The 27,023-nt window shown below is 40.9% G+C and overlaps 1 protein-coding gene across 8 annotated transcripts in view; it reads left to right on the top strand.

Annotated features, from left to right (window-relative positions):
* Positions 1-27,023, top strand: part of Ndst3 (N-deacetylase/N-sulfotransferase (heparan glucosaminyl) 3) — a 165,009-nt gene that overhangs the window by 118,269 nt on the left and 19,717 nt on the right. For 6 of the 8 annotated variants that reach the window (XM_006502370.3, XM_030252924.1, XM_006502371.4 and 3 more), the window contains 6 exons: positions 10,822-11,004; positions 12,610-12,706; positions 15,991-16,114; positions 20,226-20,400; positions 23,864-24,034; positions 26,028-26,137. In XM_006502370.3, the coding sequence (XP_006502433.1) occupies positions 10,822-11,004; positions 12,610-12,706; positions 15,991-16,114; positions 20,226-20,400; positions 23,864-24,034; positions 26,028-26,137 (860 nt within the window). The remainder of the gene's footprint in view (positions 1-10,821; positions 11,005-12,609; positions 12,707-15,990; positions 16,115-20,225; positions 20,401-23,863; positions 24,035-26,027; positions 26,138-27,023) is intronic. The other 2 variants (NR_121616.1, XR_003954428.1) reach the window with 1 other exon arrangement.

Here is a 27,023-nt window from a genome sequence, read left to right as displayed (position 1 = left end):
GTGAGTCTCTCACCCTTGTCAAGAGGGCTGCCTGGTGGAAATATAAGATATCCACTCTAAAACTTGTGTGGAGGTTCCTCACAAAACTCAAAATGGAATTTAGCTATAGCATTTATAATTAAATATGTTATTTGTGTGTTCATTTAAAAATAATAGTAAATAAACAAAGCAGAAACTTTAGCAGGGAGTCCCTGTCTTTTGAACGTATAGTACTGTTGTGTTTTCTTTTTAATTTACCAAATAAATCAGTAAGTTTGATGTGTTGTTTTCCCCTAGCAAGGGATCCAGTCCCATAAGCTACTGTGTTAACTGAAGCCTCCCACAGTGAGTTCAGTCCTTGTGATTGCTAAAATTCAATTCATTCACGTCTGAGCCAATGTCGGATTTCCAGGCAGTCATATTTTTTAAAAAATAATTTTTCATCTACCAAGTCTCTGAAGTTAAATTTGACACAGCCTCAAACACTTAATTCAATTTCCTCTCTATGTTTTCATTACGCTGTGGGGGCAGTGCTTTAAAACTAAGAAGAAGAAAAAAGGTTTTCTGCGGGACATTTTCATTGCAAAACTGAGTAACACATTTGTGGTGTATATCTGGCTGCATAAGAAAGGACTTCTTCTAATTAATCGCTTCTAAAGCTATCATCAGCTGTAACTGTGTTCATTATTCTGTCACTGAAAGTCTAATGGTGCAAGATCAGCTGTGTCTCTTCTCTAAATAGCTGAAGGAGGGTCTTTCAGGAAAATGAGAGACATCAGAACAACACAAGCCATGGACACAATGCTAACCTTAATTGAAAATCAGTGGTGTAAGCGTTAGAACTACTGCATGAAATGTTAACGTTTGTTCTGAAGCTGAAGCAAGGGCAGTGCATTCCGGTGACTTCACTTCTGTTATCCAGAGGAACCAGTCACTCATCAGTCATTAGCTTATAACCAGAGGCCTGAAGTTGCAGTTCTGAATGCAGAGCCGGAAAAATTAAGCCAGTAATGGTGAAGACAACAAAACACGCCAAGCTAAATTGCTTTAAATGACATGGACCTCACCCCTGTACCTTCGAAACCTGTCCCTAATTTAGAGCAATGGATATGCCCTCATGGGTCTCTTTTAAACTTTGTCAGATTTCAAATTCAAAATGTTAAGGCCTGTCTGGAAATCATTCTGCAATGGAGTTTTCTTCTGAGGTCATTAAATGCTGAGTGAGGAGTAAGGTGTGGGCAAATATTAAAACACAACTCATTCAGGACGATGCCCTCCAGGAACATCCATTTGCCTAAGAACTTCATAAATTCATTCTTTTTAATAGCTGAGTAGCACTCCATTGTGTAAATGTACCACATTTTCCGTATCCATTCTTCTGTTGTGGGACATCTGGGTTCTTTCCAGCTTCTGGCTATTATAAATAAGGCTACTATGAACATAGTGGAGCATGTGTCCTTCTTACATCTTCTGGATATATGCCCAGGAGAGGTATTGCGGGATCCTCCCGTAGTACTATGTCCAATTTTCTGAGGAACCGCCAGACTGATTTCCAGAGTGGTTGTATAAGCTTGCAACCCCACCAACAATGGAGGAGTGTTCCTCTTTCTCCACATCCTCGCCAGCATCTGCTGTCACCTGAATTTTTGATCTTAGCCATTCTGACTGGTGTGAGGTGGAATCTCAGGGTTGTTTTGATTTGCATTTCCCTGATGATTAAGGATGTTGAACATTTTTTCAGGTGCTTCTCTGCCATTCAGTATTCCTCAGGTGAGAATTCTTTGTTCAGCTCTGAGCCCCATTTTTAATGGGGTTATTTGATTTTCTGAAGTCCACCTTCTTGAGTTCTTTATATATATTGGATATTAGTCCCCTATCTGATTTAGGATAGGTAAAGATCCTTTCCCAATTTGTTGGTGGTCTTTTTGTCTTATTGACTGTGTCTTTTGCCTTGCAAAAGTTTTGCAACTTTATGAGGCCCCATTTATCGATTCTTGATCTTACAGCACAAGCCACTGCTGTTCTATTCGGGAACTTTTTCCCTGTACCCATATCTTCGAGGCTTTTCCCTACTTTCTCCTCTATAAGTTTCAGTGTCTCTGGTTTTATGTGGAGTTCCTTAATCCACTTAGATTTGACCTTAGTACAAGGAGATAAGAATGGATCAATTTGCATTCTTCTACATGATAACAGCCAGTTGTGCCAGCACCATTTGTTGAAAATGCTGTCTTTCTTCCACTGGATGGTTTTAGCTCCCTTGTCAAAGATCAAGTGACCATAGGTGTGTGGGTTCATCTCTGGGTCTTCAATTCTGTTCCATTGGTCTACTTGTCTGTCACTATACCAGTACCATGCAGTTTTTATCACAATTGCTCTGTAGTACAGCTTTAGGTCAGGCATGGTGATTCCACCAGAGGTTCTTTTATCCTTGAGAAGAATTTTTGCCTTCCTAGGTTTTTTGTTATTCCAGATGAATCTGCCGATTGTCCTTTCTAATTTGTTGAAGAATTGAGTTGGAATTTTGATGGGGATTGCATTGAATCTGTAGATTGCTTTTGGCAAGATAGCCATTTTCACTATATTGATCCTGCCAATCCATAATCATGGGAGATCTTTCCATCTTCTGAGATCTTCTTTAATTTCTTTCTTCAGAGACTTGAAGTTCTCATCCTGAGTGAGGTAACCCAATCACAAAGGAACTCACACAATATGTACTCACTGATAAGTGGATATTAGCCCAGAAACTTAGGATACCCAAGATATAAGATACAATTTGCTAAATGCATGAAACTCAAGAGGAACGAAAACCAAAGTGTGGACACTTTGCCCCTTCTTAGAATTGGGAACAAAACACCCATGGAAGGAGTTACAGAGACAAAGTTTGGAGCTGTGACAAAAGGATGGACCATCTAGAGATTGCCATATCCGGGGATCCATCCTATAATCAGCTTCCAAATGCTGACACCGTTGCATACACTAGCAATATTTTGCTGAAAGGACCAGATATAGCTGTCTCTTGTGAGACTATGCCAGGGCCTAGCAAACACAGAAGTGGGCGCTCACAGTCAGCTATTGGATGGATCACAGGGTGCCCAATGGAGGAGCTAGAGAAAGTACCCAAGGAGCTAAAGGGATCTGCAACCCTATAGGTGGAACAACATTATGAACTAACCAGTACCCCGGAGCTCTTGACTCTAGCTGCATATGTATCAAAAGATGGCCTAGTAGGCCATCACTGGAAAGAGAGGCCCATTGGACTTGCAAACTTTATATGCCCCAGTACAGGGGAACGCCAGGGCCAAAAAGTGGGTGGGTAGGAGAGTGGCGGGGGGGGGGCGGTATGGGGGACTTTTGGGATAGCATTGGAAATGTAAATGAGGAAAATACCTAATAAAAAATTTTAAAAAAAACACAACTCGGTGAATGGAAACCTTTGAAATCAAAGTTGTCACATCTGTTTGATGCCATTGGAATCAATGAAAAGAATGAAAATGGCTTCAACACAAAACAGTTAGGATAACACAAAGTATGGATGATGTGCCAGATTCTCAAAATTCTCTTCTCATTTGACGGCTGTATCTCTTCTTCTCTTTTACCTACATAACCCCAATAGAGAGTGATGAGAAACTCCGGTAAGCAAGAGAAAAGGTTAAATCCTCACTGACTGGTGCTTACTTTTTGTTCCTGGTAGCTTGCATAGCACCTTCCACACTATTAAAAGATGAAAGACTGCATTCAATGATGTAGACTTCAATTCTATTCAACCAACACTAGCTGCCTATTATATAATTCAGTTTTTAAATATGTCCTTAACTGTTCAGTGAGGGCTAGAATATAGTGACTGGTCTTGGTGAATTCATATTTCAGGACAGGAACCTATAACTATTCAAGCCAATGTACTGCAATCATTGTTAAAAAGAGATCACAAAATCCAGTGGAGATGCAAGATGTGAATGAAGTGGAAACATGAGAGGGTACATCAGGAGGAATAAGTCAGATGCACACATGCAGGGATGTATTCCCTGGGATGGAAAGCAAAAGACGATAAATGGGAATGAGAGAAGAAAGGAAGAGTTCAGTGGACTCTTGAAATACAAAGGGTGTGGCCTGTAAAGTACTATATGGTTTAAAGACCGTGTGGCTACACCATACTAAGATATACTGCGACTATAATAGACCACACCACATTTGGGAGACCTGGTATTAAGAGTAAAGAACACTGCAAGCCCAGACACTTGATGTATGTGCCTAGCTGAGAAGCCAATGGAACAAAGCTACCATCAGGGATTAAGACTGAATGTCTCAAAGTCAGAGGTGGGTTCCAAAGACATGTTAATGGGAAGCATTGAGATTTGAGTTCCTGCTGGCTGGTCTGGCCTTCTAAAACTTTTAGGATGGTTAGATAGAGTAAAAACTGATCCCAAGAGGGATCCAAGTTTGAAATCACTGCTAAGTGGAATGGAAGAGTAAAGGCACAGAGATGAATAGAAAAGATTATCTAGTAATATTCAGGTGAGACTGGAGAACAGCTCCATGGTCAGGAGCTCTTGCTGCACAGCCATGAGGACCTGATTTCACAACGCCCACACCCATGAAACAAGCTGTACAAGGATGTATTGAGCCCCAGCACTATGAGGCTCATGAGAGAGAGATCACTCAAGGTTGCAGACAGCCAGCATAGACCAAAAAGTGCAAGCTTTCATTCCAAAGAGAGATCCTTCCTCCATGGCAGAATGAGGTGGAGAGTGATGAAGAGAACTCAGTGCCCTCCTCTGGTCACCATATGCTCTTCAGTCTACGTAACCACTCATGTCCCTGTGAATATATACACACACACAAGAAGAGTTTAGGCCTCCAGGGAGGAGAGTTGGCAAGTAAAAATGCTGTTCCAAGACTAAGGAACAGAATTCAACCCCAGTTAGTTAAATAACTGTAAGAAGAAGGCAAGGAAGAGGAAGATTGGGACCATACAATAACATGTTAATGGTAGCTGCCATTTTGTTTTCCCTGAAGCTATACTGAAGTATCTCTTAATGTCAGAGGGAAATAAATGGGAGAACTTCTTCCAAGTCTCAGATTGGTGGGTCAGTGACAAAGATGACTTAAGAAGCTATGAGTGAATGTCACGAGAGAGGTTCAAGTCACTGGCCATAGAATTTTGTCTAGTAGAAGAGATTCAAGGAGGAGTACAGAAAAGGAAGTGTTAAGAGATGTCAGATCTGTGCTGCTGAGCTGTTAGAACACTGTTATAAATAAGAAATGATGGTTCTTCAAACTCGTAGGAGCATCGATGACTACAGTCCTATAAATAGATATTACTCACTATGCAATTGCTATGCGACAGGCTATGCTGCGAGTTTCTTTATGACTGTGATGACAACTGTAAGGTCGGTCTTACTCATGATGTTTGTTCTAGATAAAATCCCCGAGAGTTGAAAACCTTCAAAGATCTCAGAGCCACAGTTTCTTACATGATAGGCAGGACAAAGTTACAGACATAACGATATTGTTTATCAGCAAAGGAAATAGGAAAGCATCCAGGAAGAAAATAACCAGAGAGGAACATGCCACAGTAGGGTGAGAGGAGGAAATGTGTGATGTCAAGTTAAAGGAAACAAGAATAAATCTTTGAGGAAACTATTTTATTTTATTTTGATTTCTGTTGTTTTTAAGATTTTTTTCCAGTCTGTAATAATTTAGCAACTCTTAATTTGGTGGTCATATATATAATTTCAAGACTGACCATTTGGTATTGGATAGTCAGCTGAGGGGACTCCTCCCTGGGGAAGACTTCTTCTCCCACTCTCTGGATTCCTTTCTCGCCTGGAGATCTCTGTCTCGAGGTGGGAAGCCTTGAGACTCCATCCTTTCATGTTAGCCTGTCTGTTAGAGTCATCCTTGTTTAGGTTTTACAAAGCTATGATTTTGAGACTTCATGGTGTAGCTTCCCTGACATTTCTAAAAGACACAGTTCCCATAGCCTCTCCACACTCTCTTCTACGACAATCCCTGAGCCTTTGGTTTAGGGGGAATGCTGTGGATGGATCAGTTAGGGCTGGGCACCACGTGATCATTTGTTGTCTACTTTTTAATCAATTGTGGTTTTCTGTAATAATCTCCATCTGTGGGGAATAGAAATATCTTTGAAAGGGGGTGAGAGTTACACTTACCTGTAAGTATGAGGATAAATATTTAGAATGCAGTTAGGAGCTGTGCTCTTTTAGTAACGTGGTGGTTGTAGGTTCTCCTATCACTATCCCCGAGCAGTCTCCTGCATTTCCAGGACTGAACATGACTTCCTCCCTGTTGGGTAATCCTTAACCCAACAGTTACCACTAAAACGTGAGTGCCACTACTGCACTTTTAGAATTACCATGTCATGTTGATGATAGTTATTGACATCGAGAGGCACCATAGCTTGTTTGGATATTGGTTGCTTCACTCTTTGGAAGCTCACATGGCACTGGTACCATGAAAGCTAGTCCTCAGGGAGGATGCCTTCAGGTCAGATCCAGTTAGGATTCTCTAACTCCTGTGTCTGAAGTGAGTGGTGTCTTCAGCAACTGGGACTTATCCTCCACCTTTGCAAGATAACCAGTAGCAGCAGATAGCCTTCTGACCAAATGTATTCTCTTTATAGGTTTGTTCTCACCAATCCTATTGCTTGCTGCATATGGCTTTGTAACTAAACCAATAAAAAAAAATGGAGAGGACACTTGTTTGGAAAAAGATGCACATGACATCCATTTCTGAAAGGACATTATGATTCATTGAAAAATACTTTTAAAAGAAATGGAAGTGTTTTGTATTCTGATGAATTGCACTCCCTTTTGCCTTCTATTTCTATAAGAGCATGAAACAAACTCCAGGCTGGAGTCCAAAATCTAAAAGGGCCAAGAGGTGGCATTCTTCTCTTTATTTGCATTGTACTTTGTGTTAGGTTAGCATACAAGAAATGGAGTTGAAAATCTAAGAGATGTGCTATGCTTACAGGCTAGGAAGTTTTTCTCTAATAGCATATCCTTGTTGGTGCTGTTTTGTTTTGTTTTGTTTTGTTTTGTTTTGTTTTGTTTTGTTTCTGTCAACTTGTCATAAAATAATGTTATCTGGAAAGAAGAACCTCCATAGAGAAAAATGCTTACATCAGACCATCTGTAGGCAAACCTGTGGGGCATTTTCTTTATGAACAATTGATGTGGGAGGAACCAGCACACCATGGGGCCTGCCACCCCTGGGCAAGTGGGATGTGTAAAAAGCTAAACTGAGCAGGCCAGGGGGAGCAGACAAATTAACATCACCCCCCTATGCTTGCTGCTTCATTCCTGCCTTGAGTTCCTGCACTGACTGCCCTCAGATGGAACGTAATCTGAGAGTTATAACATGAAGTGAAGCCTTTATTTTCCAAACCTAACTAAGACAGGGGCTACAATCAGTAATTTATAAATATTACCTCAGTTCTTTCAAAGGACCTTCAGTTTCAGAAAAGCAGCATTGTTAACTAGCTCCTAACTCATTTTGGATAGCCTGTCTTTATCAATACTGGTGCCATTTTGTTTTCTGTAGTCGTGCAAGTCAAAAGGTAGGTACCCGTTTCATCACAGTGCAAGCTGTGTTTCTGCAATTGAATAGCAAACTAGGGTGCATTAGAGTCAGAGAGTGGTACCACAGCACCTCACCTCTGCTTCCCACTTTCTACCCCATGCGGACACGATTCAGGGAGCTGCGACAAGTAGTAACTAACTCTTTCATAGCAAGAAAGAAAAAGATAGAGCTAGCAACTAACTAGGTTAATATATATCTTTAATTAATGCACTTACAAGCAGATCTGAGTTCAATAACTAGAATCACATACAAAAGGGCTAGCATGGGCTACGTGCGTGTACTCCCAGTGTTGGGATGGGAAGACAGAGACTGTGGGTATTAAGGGCTCACTGGATAACTAAGCCTCCTTATTGGGAGAAGTCCAGCGAAGAGAAAGACCATGCCTCAAAGGGGTGGTGGAGGGTGAGACAGACAGCATCTGATTAACAATACATAAGGTTGGTCTCTGACCTCCACTTGCACACATGAACCCATGTGTACACACACAAATCAGGGAGTAAGGGCAAAAAGTTCCAAATGTCATAAGAGAAGGGGGTGACCAGAGTCGTAAGAGCCAGCCAGTGGTGCACAACTCTAACACTAACACCCTGAGACACTGTGAGATTAGGGCCAGCCTAGGCTATATAGTGGGACCCTGACTCAACAAGAGAAAGAGGAGTTGCCACAGACTTGATGCTATTTTAAGAGAAGTAACCAGAAAGGTAATTTCTTAAGGCTTCAGTCTTCAGGGTCAAAATAATAAAAATGATGCGAATTGTTGGTAAACCATGGCTGCATCGACACGTTACTATTTAAAACTTACCCTCCACATATTTTGTTCGTGAAAGTTCTAAGATCTTTTTATGAAGAGGAGGTAGAACATTGCTGAATAATTGTGTTCAGAACTGGTGCTTTTAAAGGCTCTACCCAGCAAACAATGGAAATAGATGCAGAGACCCATAGCCAAACATTAGATGGAGCTCTGGAAGTCTTGTGGAAGAGCTGAGGGAAGGATTGAGGAACCCAGATTGGACAGGGACTCCACAGTAAGACCAACAAAGTCAACTAACATGGATCCTTGCAGGCTCCCAGAAGCTGAACTGCCAACCAAAGAGTAAGCATGGGCTGGACTTAGCCACTGTGCCCCTCGCCCCAAGCGCCCATATGTAGCAGATGTGCAGCTTGGTCTTCATATGGTTCCCCCAACAACTGGAGGGGGGCTGTCCCTGACTCTATTGCCTGCCTGTGGATACTGTTTCCCTAACTGGGCTGCCTTCTCTGACCTCAGTGGGAGCAGATGCATCTAGTCCTGCAGTGACTTGATGTGCAGGGAGAAGGGGTAATACCGAGGGAGGGGAGGCTTCCCCTCTCAGAGAAGGGGAGGGGGGAATGAAGAGAGGATATGTGCAAAGGGTACTGGGGAAAAAGGGGAAGCTGATATTGATCTGTAAAGTGAATAAAATAAATTTTAAAAATACAAAAAAGGAAGGGAGAAAGAGAGAGAGAGAGAGAGAGAGAGAGAGAGAGAGAGAGAGAGAGAGAGAGAGAGAGAGAGAGAGAGAGAGAGAGAGAGAGAGAGACTGGAACTTCACACTTGAAAGTCTGGAGACTCTGCCTTGAGAAGCACAGAATATTGATGCCCTGCCCTATGTTGTACAGACCTCTTTTCTATCTATCATGTCAGATCTCAATGCAACTTTTTCTCATATTCCTGTTACTTGATTCTTGAATTTTCTTGGATGTTTCTTTCAGTTGTTTAAACAACGACCTGTTGCATTTTTGTTGTGATTATAAAGTAATCACACAACACTCGACATGGGGAAATTCCTCTTTCCATATGGAATTACTTGCTTTGTTGTAGACAGGAGAATTTGTTCCATTTGCCCCACAGCTAACCAACAAAAAAAAATACTTGAATTCATTCTGGCTTTCTAAATGACCATTCTATATCCCAGATCAATTTAATCAAAAGCTATAGCAAGCACATTTACTTTATTATAAAAATTTTCCCACATTTATTGTGGGATTTTTCAATGAGCAGGTTCGTTCTACCTCAGCTTCAACCATAGCAAGGGTGAATTTTATCCAGCTGAGCACTGAACAGTTTCAAAAGGAGATATTTCCTGTAAGGAGTAGAGATAGACCCATGAATGCAGAAAAGGTTTTAATGTGTTACATGACACCGTGTTCTAAGAAATATAAACCAAAGGACAGTTAAATGATCTCATTAATTATTTATATCCTTAGCTGGAAACACAACAACATAAACCAAGTTCAATAGATTGAAATTATAAACTCCTAACTCATGGAATCCTGCTTTTTCAACTAGCTGACAGTTTGCATTTCATGAGGGCATTGTGTGCGGGTGCCTAGTCTGTGTTAGTAAGGATTGGCTTATTGTACCCAGGTAGCTAGGTAACAATAATTTTCTTTTTTTTCCCATTTTTTATTAGGTATTTAGCTCATTTACATTTCCAATGCTATACCAAAAGTCCCCCATATCCACCCACCCCCACTCCCCTGCCCACCCACTCCCCCTTTTTGGCCCTGGCGTTCCCCTGTACTGGGGCATATAAAGTTTGCTTGTCCAATGGGCCTCTCTTTCCAGTGATGGCCGACTAGGCCATCTTTTGATATATATGCAGCTAGAGTCAAGAGCTCCGGGGTACTGGTTAGTTCATAATGTTGTTCCACCTATAGGGTTGCAGATCCCTTTAGCTCCTTGGCTACTTTCTCTAGCTCCTCCATTGGGAGCCCTATGATCCATCCATTAGCTGACTGTGAGCATCCACTTCTGTGTTTGCTAGGCCCCGGCATAGTCTCACAAGAGACAGCTACATCTGGGTCCTTTCAATAAAATCTTGCTAGTGTATGCAATGGTGTCAGCGTTTGAATGCTGATTATGGGGTGGATCCCTGGATATGGCAGTCTCTACATGGTCCATCCTTTCATGGAAGGAGTTACAGAGACAATAATTTTCTTAAATGATGAAGAATTATTTTAAACTCATTTTTGTTAGGAAACATGTTAACATTTCAGGGGAAAAAAAACCTCTCACTGAACCTTGTCAATAACATACTTCACTGCACAGTAATATAATGACAGCTTTTAGGATATATACAAAGTCTAAAAACAGGTCATGATGGAAATCCTTATGTCGAGCATTTAATTTTAAAAAAAATGTCTAATATTGCTATGATCATTCTGCTCTCTGGTGTTAAAATAACCTGTTGATGCCAAAGCTCATTTGCCTTTTTTCAGATCAGTATTTTCATGACCCATTTGTCTAACTATGGAAACGACCGACTGGGATTATATACATTTGTGAATCTAGCCAATTTTGTGCAGACCTGGACCAACCTGCGTCTTCAGACCTTGCCTCCAGCTCAGCTGGCTCACAAGTATTTTGAGCTCTTTCCTGATCAGAAAGACCCTCTCTGGCAGGTAAAATCAGATCAATAATTGGTATAAATAACTAATGCCACAAACGCAGTTTGTAGTTCCGTAAAGTTATTCAAATGCAAAAACTCAGAACATCTAAGTGAAACTGTGCATTTGGGAAACATTAAGACTTGAGAAACTACTTCCTACCGAATTGTAGGCCTACATTGTTGCTACACATTAACCCCCATTTTCTGTTTCTTTTCCCATTAGAAGGTATACAATATTTGGTGTGGGGTTCTGTAGGTGGTGATGGATTCAATCAGGAGTAGAAATCAATTGTCATATGTTGGGAACAGAAAATGATAAGCAAGTTGTGTGTTGGGCAGTCAGCCAACTACACACACACACACACACACACACACACACACACACATGCGCACATACACATCTGTAGTTACCATCCACAGTCCACGTTAGCAGCTCTCTGGAGTGAACCAGTGCTGATAGCCTATATCCCTCTGCAGCTGGCTTCAGAAGAATCGTTTCTTCTTGTCAACTACAATTTGCTGTGTGTTAGACACTTGAAAACACATACAATTTTCCCACTAATTTCACACTTTATTTTTAAACTGAAATCATTATCATTATAGGAGAGTGGTTTAAAACAAACAGTTATACAGAATAACAACCAAAGGAAGGACATTACTCTTTGTCTTTGCTACATATAAGCAAATTTATTTCATTCATATATCTGTAGTGCTAAGTAGCCAGAAAGGAAAAGCAGGCCTGTCTGTTCGTTCATGAAATAGTACTTAAGAATGCTGTTCTTGTGTGCTAGTGTGTTCTAGATACAACTTCACAGTCTATCTGGTTTTAAAGAGATCAAAAAATAGCCTGTATAATAGCACTCCACCTTCATTTTACAGTTCTGCTAAAATTTTGTACTTTTAGCATTATAGTTGGCAAAGTTACATTTTTAGATTATAGTTACCAAATTTTGAAGGTAGCTGGAAGAAATGAACTGCCTCTTTACATTAGGGTGGCTTGATCCTTCTCCTCTTGTAGAAAACTCGTTTACATAGAATAAAAATAACTTAAGATCCAGGGGTACCTTAAATGGAGTGATTTGGTGAATGCTGTGAGAGTATCTCCCTGTGGACCAGTGGGTCTTAATCTTCCTAATGCTGTGACCCTTTAATACACTTCCTTATGTTGTGATGGCCCCCCAAATTATTTTCATTGCTACTTTATAACTGTAACTTTGCTGCTTTTATGAATCATAATGCAAATAATTTTGGAGAAAGAAGGTTACCAAAAGAGTCGCAACCCACAGGTTGAGAACCACTGCATAGAGTATCAGGAAAAAAATAGTATCTTCCCAAGTTTACTGCTTAAAGGGGAGAGGGTAACTGCAGGGTTGCCAGGAGCAGGAAAATGTGACACGCTGGGCACTAAGCTATTTACCACTCCCTTCTTCTCAACTGAAGGACGGAAGGAAATCCCCCCCAGAACTTTTGTGGTGCCACCTCATGACCTTCAGTTTCCAAAAGAAACCCCTTGCATGTGGTCGTGTCTCCTCTGGTTTCTTAAAGCCAACACTGGAGAGGCTAGCTCTCAAACGGATACACACAAAAAGAACCGTCTCTCTATTCCTCTCCCATACAGAACCCCTGTGATGACAAACGCCACAGAGACATTTGGTCTAAAGAGAAAACCTGCGATCGTTTACCAAAATTCTTGGTAATAGGACCCCAGAAAACTGGTGAGAACTTTTAATATTATTATTAAATAATGTAAAGTAACCAGCCGGTGAGCCCTTGTTGCCGGGGTCCTAGAGCCTTCTCTACAGCTCATGAAGGAACTGTACACATTCCTCTGATGCAACCTTGTCCAACTGAATAATAAAGGCTCTGTTGGGCTTTGTTTAAAAGGAAATGGGAGAAATGTCAGTTGAAAGACACAGCAGTCAATTTGCTGTATGTCTCTCTCTTTTTTTTTTCCTCCAAAGATTGTACTCCAGAGGTGTAGCTAACATTTCTAAAATTTAAACAAATTTTGTGTTTAGAAAGCGATCCACAGGCTTTGCTCAAATGCCGAGTGAGACAGATATAAGTACCTGGGTCTTTATAAGAAATCTTTTTCCAAATACTCTATTTTCCAGATACACTTTACTTTTCTTGCAGAGGTGACTGTTTTTTTTTTTTTTAAAAAAAAGATCTAAAAGATGTTTGACAAGCAGAATTCCTAGACATAAACAAAACTCTCTGCCATCAAGGTGTTTATCCGCACCCAGGAGGCATCTGTTGCACACTTTCTTAAATTGGCATGCAGTTTTTCCCTACACAAAATTCATGTTCCTGTAAAACTCTGTATTAAAGAGAAGCCCAGTGGAAGTTTTAATGCCAACCATTTGAGCTGTGCTTTGCGTGATAAATTACTCAGGGCCCCTGGATTCTGGCTTCATAGAAAACAGCCACAGAAACTGCACCGGGTGGTAATTCCCTTCTTCGTCTCCGAAGATGAGTTCTATGCAAGGTTCGCAGACTCACATGTTTCATTATGTTTAATGCCATTTGCCAATAGTCAGAGAGCGTGGCGTAAGAATGGGTAAGAATGGCAGCCATTGCTTCCCTTGTGTGTTCCCTTGCCAAGATCTACTGAAAGTCTAAAGATGGTTAGAAAAACATTGCAAGTGAAATATCCTCGGCGGCCCCCTCTGCCATCATGTAACCCACCTCGCCGCTACTCCTCGTCATCATGTCTGAGTCTTGGAATACGCAGCTTGCATCGGAGCTCTGCAGGATAAGTTACTTCTCCTACCACACTGGATGCAGACACTGTACGATCATGCTGAGAAGGTGGAAATATCACTGGGCATACTAAACTCTGCTGGGCTTTTAAATATTTATGGTACTGTTTGGATGTGACATTTGTCATTGGCATAAAATCTTTATAGAAAATTACTGTTTTGTGGGTATTAATTTTCCCAGGTTTGGGGAAGATTTTTTACAGATATAATTTACATGATCTAATAAAATGTATCCATTCTAAATACAGAATTAGACAAATGTTACACATCTCTGTTTGGGTAGTATTTCCACATAGAATAACTTTGGAATCTTTATGAGACCCTGGCAGCAAGCTTTTTCTTCCCTAATAAACAGACTAGGAAGCTAAGACACAGAGTTCCCAAAGCAGTCTGTCCAACTGTCTGTAAGTCCTGTCATCATGTCTTCCCCCTCCTACACTTGTGTAATTCTTAGATACTCTTTCATTCTTATCCTTGTTAATTTTTAAAAAAGACAATCAATATAGCAGAAGTATACATGTTCCAGGGCCTACTGAGTCAGACCCCTGGGATGTGACTCAGCCTACAGATGTGAATCAGCCTCTGTGTGACTCAGCTGCAGCTAGAATTTGAGGATCAGTGTTGGGTCTAGGTGCTGAAAAACACTGGTGTTGTCTGTCATATGTTCTTGCATTTCATCCTATGTGGCCTTCTTGATTGTGGGTAAAGTGCTCATTGTTTGGCTTAGATACCCTGTGTCTTTTAATTCATTCTTTAGATAATCTTGCTGTTGACAGCTATTTTAACCACATTTAGAATGTACAGACATTGTATATTCAAGGGCAATTTTAAAGAAAACTTTGAGTAATAAGAAAATACCAAATTTTGCACAAATGGCAGTATGGTATGATTGCTCTCAAAATAAGGATGGCACTTTCTGCACCTGAGAGATTGTTCATGCTATCTTTTGACCTGAAATAAAATTAGGAGAGCACAGTCCATTGGATCACAGCAGTTAGACCACATGGGTGTGCAGAAACTATGGGGACACTTATATCCTAGGAATATTGAACGAATAGAAAAGAGATACCTTTTAGTGATGATATTAGAAGCACAGTCACAGTTGCAAGTAACTGTGTAAATCTTGGGCACACAAGTGCAAACTGCTTTTCTTTCTCCTGCAGTAAGTAGCCTGAGCTATATACTTTTTTATACCTCCTGATTTATGTGAAAACACTAACTTTACAACTTTAAAAAATGACTCCCAGACTGTATACATACCTACAATGCACCATTCTGTTCCCAGTGAATGTAAATGTTGTCCTACGTCACTAAAAAGAACACCAGTTCTCTTCAAGCCTAACAATTTAAATAATTTTGACCATTTTTTATTAAAAGATTAAATTCTTCATTAGCTTTCATGGGCCTCTGGAAGAATATTCTGTCAAAGTTTATTATTATATCAAACAAGTAACAGTTTGGGTGATGAAATATATCAAATAATGGTACAGTTCACTTATAACTTTTTCTTTTTTCATTAAAAAAATGAGTTTAGGATGTCTTTTATCTTATTGTTTGCTTTTTTATTTATTCTTCTCACATGCAATACATCCTGACCACAGCCTCCATTCCTCCCCGACACACCCCACCTCGCTCTGCCCCAGATCCACAGGACTTCTGTTTCCCTCCAGCAAAGATCAGGCTTCGCAGTGATATCAACACAGGCTGACATGACAGGTTACAATAACACCAGGCAGAAACCCTCATACCAAGGCTGCCCAGCATGAGGCTAAGGGTCCTAGAGCAGGCAAATGAGTCAAAAGCACTCCCACTACTGTTCTTAGGCATCCCCCAAAAACACCAAGCTAAACAATCACAGCGTGGACCTGAAGGATACAGGATGTCTCTTCGCATCACAGAAAATCTGTGAAATAGATGAGGCAGATGGGTGGGTTTTTTTCTTTAAGAAAACTGCAGTAAAGATAAGCTAACAACCAAAGTCACAGATGACAGCAGTGACTAAGCTAACATCAGAAGTCTGTTTTCCCAGCATTGGTCCACACTCACCTCTCATCCTTCTGCCTCTGCTAGGGAGAATGTGCCTCCCATTCGCCGGGTTATCTGTTCGGTTTGCTGGGGAGTACACTGAAAGAACCTGCCTCACTCATTATAATACTGAGTTGATTAGTGACTGAGTTACTAACCGTAGGAAACTGTCTTTTCCACTGGTTGATTTCTGATCTCTGCTGTCATTTCAGGTACCACTGCCTTGTGTCTGTTCCTGATTATGCATCCTTCCATCCTTAGTAACTCCCCCAGCCCAAAATCCTTTGAGGAGGTACAGTTCTTTAATAGAAATAACTACCACAGGGGGATTGATTGGTAAGATGGGTTATTAGTATAAATCTAAAACTATATGTACCATGCACAGTATAAACTTAGTGCTAATATTTAGAAACACCGAAGTTTGTGACTACAGATAACATTCATGCCACACATATTACAAACTGACTGAACAGCAAAAAAAAAGCACAAAAGTCATTCATACCAAGGCTCTCCAGTTAATAGGAGGGCTTCTTGCCTTGGGAGAGCCACATGTTGGTTGGTGTTAATTATCCTTGAAGGGAACTGCAGATGTGCATTCAGAGAACAAGTGTAAGCCCCAGGAATGTCACTCTGCCCTTGTGCACCTTTGATGGAGTGATGCTGTGGTCTGAATACATCGTTCTCTGTCATGTTTTGATGAAATCAGCAAGAAGTAACTAGAAATGGAAATGGATGTTTATTTCATGAATTATGAAAGCTATAAAACAATTTAAAGTTATAAATTAAAAAAACTATTTTTTTACCTTTGAGTTAAAATGAAAATATGATGTTAAGTATCTGAAGAAAATGGTTAAAATCAGAAGAAGTAATATAGATTATATGTATAACGTAACGTAATATTCTACAATATAGTAATAAAGCCTCTGTGGTCAGGCTTGTTGCATGATGTCATTTTCTAAAGATCAACTCTACTGGGAGGTCCCTGTGGTTAATCTATAGGAAGACTAATGGGTGAGTATCACTTGAGCATCTATAGAAGCTGTATTCTAATTGTCCCACAGTTCATGGCCAATTCGTCTACACAGTGCTGGGTATTATTAACTAGTTGTGCAGTGTTAAATAAGCTAGCAACTACTTCAACCTCTGTCACCACGTTCTCAAGTAGAACAGAACATCAACATTGGGACAAAATGAGAAGAAGGGAGGAAACCTTCTTTAGAAGTAAATCCTAGCAAAATCTTGGCATTCCTGCAACTTAAAAATAATCCGTTTTTTTCATCAATTATATCAACAAAGCCCTTCTGATCATAAATGTGTCAATACTGTAATAAAAAGTAAAAATTCTCCAAACAGTGTACAAGAAGGTGACACAAATAACTAAATATAACTCAGGGTCAGGGTTGTAGCTCGGTGGAAGAGTGACGCCTAGTATATGCAGGGCCTGGGTTCAGTCCTCGGCACCGCAAACCATGAGTAAATAAATGGGAAAAGGCAAAATGCCTCATAGATCTGAATACAGCTCACCAAAAGCATCCCTCAGATACTTTTGATTGACAAATTACACATTATAAAAGGCAATTTATGCAAATAATAGATAATGGTAACTGTTGAGTCATTTTGTAACTGTAATTACAGCTTTGTTCTCAGCAGCATCCAATGTGTCCTCCGGCAGACTGCCATGCCTCCCTGGGAAACATCACCCCATCAGCTGTGCTTTGAGGATGTTGATTCCACAGGGCTGAAGACCATGTGCCTCATAGTTCGGGGGCCATTTTAACAATTTGCTTACACACAATTAATCTAGGTGCATGGATCTGCTTTTGTTTTAGGACTGCCTTAACTGATAAGCAGTCTAAGTGTATGAATAGGGTACAAACAAATTAGACCAAATGAAACCTTTTGAATGCCATCTTAGACAAAGTAGCCAAAGCCGATATTGAAAATGTCTCAGGAGAACATCTGACTTAATCCTGATTATATGTTTTATGCTTTATGATTTATGATTTAACATTCTTTTCTAATGCCTAGGATGTAGAGGAGAGCTAGAATCATGTGTAGACAGTCATAGAGCCCTGTTATCTTTTGGAACTTGGACAGTTATAATCTGGCTTTGAGTACAATCAACTGAAAATTCTCAGGATCAGAGCTGGGCAAAGGTGTCTCACTGTGAAAGGAACTTGTTAGAGATGGAAGGAGAGAGGACCTGAGGGCATGCTGGCCCATAGTCTAGCTTAAATGACCAGCTACCTGTTCTATGAAGGAATGTCTCCAAAAAAATTAATATGGAGAAAATAATAAAGAAGACACCAGCATCATTCTCTGATTTCCACATATGCATGAAGGGTTAAGCACACACATGCATGCACGCGTGCGCGCACACACATACACACACACATGCACACACACACACATGCACACACATACACACAGTGCATGCACATATATCACATGCAGACAAGAAAAAAACTGAAGAAACTAGAAGCTATTCAGTGACAATGCAAACCACAAATAAATATGGAGTACTACAAAAAGTAGATTTTTTTTAAATTATTTTTTTCTGCTGAATTCTTAGGCTTTTCAGAAGCCTGTGGCTTGAGGGAGCTGCATTCATATATAATCCCTAAAATTAAGTCACTGTAATATGCTTGCTGATTCTTTGTCTGTCCTAAATACTTAATCTCCAAGAGTGATCTTACCTGGTGAAACTTCAGGTCCTGTTCTGGAAATGTGGAGCAGAATCTCTTACATTTATTAGTTTGCAAATCAAATATCTCTCAAGTTATCTGCATTCTCCAACTCCTAGAGAATATGAAAATATGGTCAAACAAGAGCCCATTTTCTGTGCGAGTCTCTGAGACTAGAGAAAATCAGCAGCATAGATCTAATATCCCAGAGGACTGTAAGGGCTTTTCAAAGCCTGAACTGTTACACGTATAAAAGACAGATGGGAAAGTGGGTGTCTTTCGCTGTTAAAAGCTATCTAATATCAGCACCTCTGTCCTTTTTATTCATTACTTTTTGGACGGTTTTTCAGAAGCAGGTTTGAGATAAGCTTGTAGCCAACAGACACTCATGATAACCCAGCCTCTCGAAGCAGTAAAAGTTTCAAAATAAGGCCAAAGTATGGCACTGCTGGAAATAGAATATAAGCCACAAGAGATAGCGCATCCAACAACCCTCCAATGTTTTCATCTCGTTTCCTGCAAAAGGGAGCCAAATGACCTGTGCAACAGGTCCAGTCCCTGGAACACACAGCAAGATTATGTTGCTCTAGGTGTCTAGATGTCTCTGTTAGCTTTGCTTTGTCATAACAACTGAAGTCCTAACAGGAACCCTAGTTAATAGACAATGCCACGTGGGCTTCCTATACACTGAAGTCAACATGGGAATGTTGGTGACTTGTGCTCAGGAATTACTGAACTCTGCTCAACCTAAGATGTGGTGTGGCCCATGAGTTGAAGACAGGAGGGAGCAGGGTGAGGCCATTATTATAAAATGTAACTCTTAGAAATTAAATCGCGGGGCTGGTGAGATGGCTCAGTGGTTAAGAGCACCCGACTGCTCTTCCGAAGGTCCGAAGTTCAAATCCCAGCAACCACATGGTGGCTTACAACCACCTGTAATGAGATCTGATGCCCTCTTCTGGTGCGTCTGAAGACAGCTACAGTGTACTTACATACAATAAATAAAAAAAATAAATAAAGAAATTAAATCGCAAACAAGAGCCTTTTCTTCTAAATGGTTTCCCCTTCCTGCTATAGAAATAGGTACTATCATGAGCTGATGTAGCTATGCCTGACCACTTTAGCAGGGATGGAACTTGAAGCAGATGTGGACATTTCTGTGTTTGAGCTGCCAAGTGTTGTTGGGTTCACCCTTGTGGTGATGCGGCTGCTCATTACCCTCCAGGGAAGCTTTGATGAGGTTTTGTACTGAATTCTAAAGAGAAACATGGTAACATAGTATTTTAAAAGGAAACAAATAAGCCCTGTCACTCTGTGCTTCGACACTCTGTGATTAACTATATCAGCCAGACCTAGCGGTTGGAGTGACTGTTTTACTGTGACAACAAAAAACTATCCTGTATGATTTATTTTGAATGCCTTTTAACTAAATGTACATCTGGTTCATGGCCTTCTCTTTGGTCAGGGGGTCTCTGCTGGTTTTCTCTTTAGATGCATTTTGCACAGGAGCTAAGGTTTGATTATTTTATCTTATATCCTTCTTGCCCCATGATTTTTTTTCTCTGAAATTAAGCAAAACAAAAAATAGTTTGTCAGATAACCTTCTCTGTGTTTTGAACACGTGTCCTGTGCCAGCTCACATAGAGAAAAGCTTGGTTGTCGGTTTTGTAGGGGATCGATGAATTTCTTGGCCACTTTTAACGTCTTCAGTCACCAGCATATAAACGTAAGGGGCTTGTTTTGAAAAAGATGCTCCTTTCTAGGTACATGGATTTCTTCCCAGTCCCATCTAATGTCACCACTGACTTTCTGTTTGAGAAGAGTGCTAATTACTTCCATTCAGAGGACGCTCCCAAGAGGGCTGCTTCTCTAGTCCCGAAAGCCAAAATCATCACCATACTCATTGACCCGTCAGACCGAGCGTACTCCTGGTATCAGGTAAGGAAAGCATGTACCCAATGGAGAGAAGGAGGGTTTGTACAATGGAGGGTCGTTTCCGGCAAAACTGTTACTTCCTGTTGGAGGGCAGGTTATCTTGAATGGGTGCAGAGAGAGAGAGAGAGAGAGAGAGAGAGAGAGAGAGAGAGAGAGAGAGAGAGGAGAGAGGAGAGAGGGGGGAGAGAGAGAAGGGAGAGAGAGGGGGGAGAGAGAGAGAGAAAGAGAGGAAGAGAGTGAGAGCACATGCATAAAGGAGGCCGTTTCTTAGGAGCATTCTGCCTTGTTTTGAGGATCTCTCAATGAGAACTCCCCGGTTAGGCCATACAGTCTGGGTATTGAGCCCCAGGGATCAGCCTGTCTCTGCCTCCCGAGCTCTGTGATGACAAGCACACGTCATCCCATCTGCCTTTGTAGATGAGTTCTGGGAATGAGTCTCAGACGCTTCCATTTTTCAGAGCGAGCACTGTGCCACCAGAGCTGTCTCCCCAGCCCCTCCCTCTCAGATTTGGATAAAAGACATACTAGTTTATTAATACAAAGCAGATGGTTTATTCTTGGTTTCCCAGGAGAAACAAACACTATGAAGGGTTTTTTTTTAAATCTCATTCATTTGATAACTTAATAAAATTCATTAGTGCAATGAATTGCAATTGAAAACATATAATGAAATATTACATGTGTGTATGCATGTGTATTTCAAGGTAAATGTAATAATTTAAAATCATTATTTTCTTCAAGCACACACATAAATTACAAAGAGGCTAAATAGGTTTTCTTTTTTTTTTTTTAATCCATGTTTTATAAGTTGTAAGGTCTCTGTGGCAAACTCTACCATTGCGTTTTAAAACCAGCCATAGAGGAAATGCAGGGAGCACGGCTGAGTTCAGAAAAGCTGCTGGCCCCAGCTCCACAGGAGCTCCAGTACCTGCTTCTGCTGGAAAGCTGTGGAGAGGCAAATGTATACAGAATCCCTCATCCCTGAAAGCCCAGCCTGTCCAAACTGCTCTATGCCTTTTTCTCCGGTGCTTATTGTCTTCGTGTCCCTGAGGTCTGCCAGAACTTGGCCAAGGCTCAGTCACTGTAAGATAATTCAACACACTCTCAGGAAGTCTGTAAAATGTGCAGTGATATGTTAATCACCTAATAAAGCGTAGACAAAATTAAACATACAGATACAGCAAAATTGAGTTTTTCATGCCCTCACTCACTATGACTCTTTAGTTAGTTAATATTTCTCATTTCTACAATTTTGTTTTATATTTTGAGACAAAGAATCACGTAGCCCAGGCTGGACCTAGAACTTGCTATGTAGCAGAGGATAACTTTGACCTCACCTTCCTGCCTCCACCCCCCAAGTGCTGGGATGACAAGCATGCACTGCCATGTCTAGTTGATAATTTTTAAATACATCCCTAATGTTCATATTTCATCTATCCATCAAAAAAAATGTAATGATCTCTGCAAAGCATTGTTTGAAAAGTGATCCGAGATGATGGATATTAACACTGCTTTTGGTTTTTTGGAGAAGCAGCACGTTTGAATAATCATAAAAAATGTACAATAAAGATGTAAATGATGCACAGACTTATTCCGTGATAAAAATATGACCTCAAAGCAAGTTAGATTTCTTAACAGAGGAGTCTGAGCATTAGAGAAACTAGGAAATCTTTAAAGTAGGGAATGATTTGTAAGAGAAAAACAAATGGAACATTTTACCATTACAAAGAGAGCTCTCTGTCAAGGGGTTATCAACAGGATAAGACAGAAACAGGCCGATATTCTATTTCCCTAGAAACTGCAATCTCACGACAAATGTACAAAGTCATGGTAATGAAAACTTACCATCTCTGCTGGTTATCTCTACCTGAGGTTAGACATATAGTTAATTGCCCGTGTTCTAAGTGGCCCACACAGTTCAGAGCCTCCTGGATGAATGCATGTTGTACTGGCACTGGTGTGGTTTCAGTCAGCTAACTTTTTTTTAAGATTTATTTTCATTTTTAACTATATGTGTGTATGTCTGTGTGGGGGTATGTACATTGAATGCGGGTGCCAAAAAGAGACCAAAAGAGGGTGTTGGATCCCTGGAGCTGAACTTACAAGTGGTTGTGAGTTGCCTGTCATAGGGGCTAGGAATTGAACTCACGTCCTCTGCCATCAGAGTGCTTTTGACCACTGGGTCAACTCCCCAGCCCCCGACAGCTAACTTCTTGACCGTTGTGCTATTACAGAGTGAAGCACTATGTTCTTTTATATTTAGCAAAAGCAGTTATTCCGGTTCACAAGTGGAAGGGCACATTGTGAGATGTTTCAAAGATAAACTGGGAGCAGAGTCACAGGAAGGGATAGACTTTAGAGAGGCAATAATAAAAGATAATCTCCACAAGAGGGGATGGAGCCATCGGAAAGCTAGGGTCACAGATGTCCAGGGCCCTGTGTCGATCTTCTATGCCAAACTCAGAGCCATCGCTCAAGTCAAAGAATGCATTAAATTGCAAGTTGACAGATTTCATTTTGTGTCTACTTTTTTCAACAAGTATCTGGGGGGGGGGGGAGAAATACACCTTGATTGGCTCAAGAGAGAGAGAGAGAGAGAGAGAGAGAATCCAAGGCTTTAAACTAAGAAAACATCATAAATACTGCAGACGAATTACTCCTCAGTGGGTGAGCAGAGGCTGGCAGAGTCTGCAGTGTAATAACTGAAATTCCTGTTGCCACAAATGTGCTCTTCAACTAGATGTGGTGGACAGCCACAGACTGGCAACCGTGCCTGAGTGCTTAGTGATCAATTTGAAGAAAAGGTGATTGTCCTTGAGCCCATGATCCTGAGACAGAGCCATTAGGAAACATTTTCATAACTCAATTGCTGCTTTCTGCATTTTCTCGTTCTGGTTCTCCACAAAGGTTGCCATTAGCTAAAATAACCTTGGCTTTTAGATGCTCGGTAATGTGCGGTAAAGTCTGTAAATCTCACATAATGGGCATGCCAGAGTTGGCAGGACTTTCTCCATTTGAAGTAGCCAATGGGGCCTTCTAATCAAAACCTACCTTAAGAGTAGGATTATCAGGGGTGCTTGTATAGAAAGCATATTCACTGAGAAGGATGGACGTTCAATTATGGGCAAGCAAAGAAATACCACCTGTAATAGGGGTTTTGATAGTTTACTTTCAGAACAAAATGTATAAACTGGGGAAAAACTCAAAAAATATTGGTTTAGAAATCCTATCAACAATAATTTAGCCTCTACTACCTAAGTTCCCAAAATGTACAATCTCACCAGTATATTAACTTTAAACTTTGATGCTCTGAGCACAGTTTCATCTTCTATTAATTTAAAACATTAAATAACTGTCCAGTAGTATGCCATTATTTCTTTAGCTTTGGGACTTGTCAAAAATATTGGGTTTTAATTATTTATGCCTATAGTTGACGTTAGTTTAATTATCCATCTTTTCGTTGCAGCATCAGCGATCCCATGAAGACCCTGCAGCTCTGAAATTTAGCTTCTATGAAGTGATCTCTGCTGGGCCCAATGCACCCTGGGAACTCCGAACCCTGCAGAAGAGATGCCTGGTCCCTGGGTGGTATGCCAACCACATCGAGAGATGGCTTGTTTATTTCCCTCCATTTCAGGTATGAATCAACTGGGACTTACAGCTTGTAATAACCTCATTAAGTGGATGGCTTTGCCTCAAACACAGCAGAAATTGTCACTCACTAAAACATTGCTGGGTTTTATCCTTTAGTTTCAAATGATGATACTGGCAGAGAAAAACAGGCACATGTTGAAAAAAAAATGGTTTTTCTAAGAGTATCTCAGGCTAATTCTCCCTGGTCAACTTATTGGCGTTAGGATGCCATCTCTGGCTGCGTGAGGTTTGAAAAGGTTCGCTTCCTAAGTCCTGTTCTGACATTAATAAAGCCCGATGAGAAGTGATGTCTTCTCCAAACCACACAGACATGACTTTGTTTACTGAGTACCATGATCTCCCCTCTGAAACACCTTGCTGGAGTCTTCATGTGTCCCGCTCCCCTCATCCCTTGCTTTGTCTCGTTAGCTTGACATCAGCTCCTCTAAACACTCAGTCCCTGCTCTGGATTGCATAAGCAGCCCCGTGACACCAGAACTCCGTCCTGTGGCTCTATACTATACCATGTGTACAATATGATAGCTGTGACAACTTACGGCTAGTTAAACATAAAAGAGTTAAGTAAAACCTAAAACTCAGCTAATTTTCATTAGCTCCATGTGAAAGCAGAATAGCTTCATGTTAGGTGCAGCAGTCTGTCCGAATAAAGCTAAGTTCTGTTGAACATCCAGAAAGGGGGCTTTGACAAAGTTGTGTGACAAGGTCTGCGACTCCCATCATGGCTACTGTCATTTTGTCATGCTGGTGTTATCCATCACCACACACCAGAGACACGAATTTTTTTCCCACAGTTTCTTTTGGTTTTGGTTTTCTCATTTGCTTTGTTTTCTTGAGGCAGGGTCTCACTCTACAGCTCAGGTCTGACCCCAAGCCCACAGAAATCCTCTGCGCCAGCCTCCCAAGTGTTGGAATTACATATGTGGCCCCTGTTAGTTCTTTTTTTTACTATTTTTTTTATTATTTATATGTATGTGTCTGTGTGGATGTGCATGTGTGTATATGGGTTCCCTCAGAAGCCAGAAGACAGCATCAGATCACATGGAACTGGAGTTACAGGAGGTTGTGAACTACCTTAGGTGGGTTCCAGGAACTGACCCCTGCTCCTCTGTGAGAATGTTATGTATTCTTAACCACTCAGTCATCTCTTCAGCCCCTTCCATTTCTTGCTTTTATCTTGTTTGGTTGTTTGAGACACATTTTTTCTGTGTAGCCCTGACCATCCTGGAACTTACTCTTTAGATAAAGCTAGGCTCAAACTCAGATTTACCTGCCTCTCTCTGCCTCCTGAATGCTGGGACTAAAGGTGTGTGCCGCCACTGCCCAGTGACATTCATTTCTTGAGCAGCATTCTGCCCATATTCATGCCTCTGGGAATCACACCTTCTTCCATATGGTTATCAGAGGATTTCTCAAATCCTGCTCCTGAGTGGAGTTGGGGGATGATAGGTTCTCAGTCTCCTACGCTTATTATAATCTTTCTATTCAGGAGGTGGAGTCTCAGCAATGGGGTAGGGAGGGTTGCTGTTTTAGTCACAGGGTCTTACATTATTCCTGGCCTCAAGTTCACACTCCTCCCTACCTGGTCTCCTGAGTGTTGGGATTTGAGACAGGAGCCAGCACTCTGACTTAATTGGCAGCTTTGTTCTGTAGTAGCCTTCTGTCCCAGTGTGAGTGAGTGACTCAACCCTTGAGTTGGGATCTCATAGTCACACTCCTAAGCACGCTTTCTCCCCATTACTATCGTAGTTTTCATATCATTTCTCAGATTTGTCATATAACATTGGAATGCTTAATTAGCTTGTCTTATTTCCAAGTCACTAATGAGAATTACTTAGGCACCTCCCAACAATGCAGACCCCCAAGGACAACGCACAAGCAAGTGTAGAGTACAGGAATTTGCCATTATACAGTTGACACATGTGTTTTTCAACATCCATGTCTCTCTTTTTTTTCTTATTATTACTTTGGTAACTTAGTTGCTAATCATTGATGGACAGCAGCTAAGAACTACCCCTGCGACAGTGATGGATGAAGTCCAGAAGTTTCTAGGAGTCTCACCTCATTATAATTACTCCGAAGCTTTAACGTAAGTTCGTACTCTAATTAATTTCATGAAGTTTTTAGTAAGGAGCTGATTGTAAAGAAATTGTAGTTGGATGATAGGATTCGCTGATTAGTGGCTTTTTTGAATGTTGACTGTTTTCTAGGCTGACATTTTCCAATTGAGAAAGAACATTTAGACAGCGTGACAAAGAAATGTCCTTGACATTCTTGATACCTAACTTGACAAAGATTTCCCCTAGAATGAACATGGAGGAAAAAAAAATCGTTGTGGCTCATGAAACTAACAAAGAACCTTAGAAGAAGAAGCTATTTGAAACAAGTAGCTACGCTGGCTAGTTTTATGTCAACTTGACACAAGCTAGAGTCATCTGAAAAGAGGGAACCTCAACTGAGAAAATGCTTCTATAAAATACAGCTGTAAGACATTTTCTTAATTAGTGATGGATGCTGGAGGGCCCCGCCCACTGTGGGTGATGCTATTCCTGGACTGCTGGCCTTGGGTTCTACAGGAAAGCAGGCTGAGCAAGCTATGAGGAGCAAGCCAGTAAGCAGCATCACTCCATGGCCTCTGCATCAGCTCCTGCCTCTAGGTTCCAGCCCTGCTTGACTGAGTTTCTGTCCTGACTTACTAAGATCAGGGACTATGAGGCTGAAGAAGCCAAATAAACCCTTGCCTCTCCCAAGGTGTTTTGGTCAAGGTGTTTCATCACAGTGACAGTAACCCTAAGACCGTCGGTAAGAGCAGAACCCACTTACCAGGTGACATTGGAACTTCTTGGGAGCATGAAAACATGACTGGCATAGTTTAGGAAGTGACCTTTCTGTGGCTTTCAGAAATAATGTCATATGACAGAAAGAGCCCAGTGGTTGACTGGATAGGAGAAGGAGCACTGTGAGAAGCCTAAGCA

This window comes from Mus musculus, chromosome 3 (genome assembly GCF_000001635.26).
Source record: "Mus musculus strain C57BL/6J chromosome 3, GRCm38.p6 C57BL/6J".
In the NCBI taxonomy this organism is placed as follows: Eukaryota; Metazoa; Chordata; class Mammalia; order Rodentia; family Muridae; genus Mus; species Mus musculus.
The sequence above is the reverse complement of the archived record's forward strand: the minus strand, read 5'-3'. Positions and strand labels throughout refer to the sequence as shown.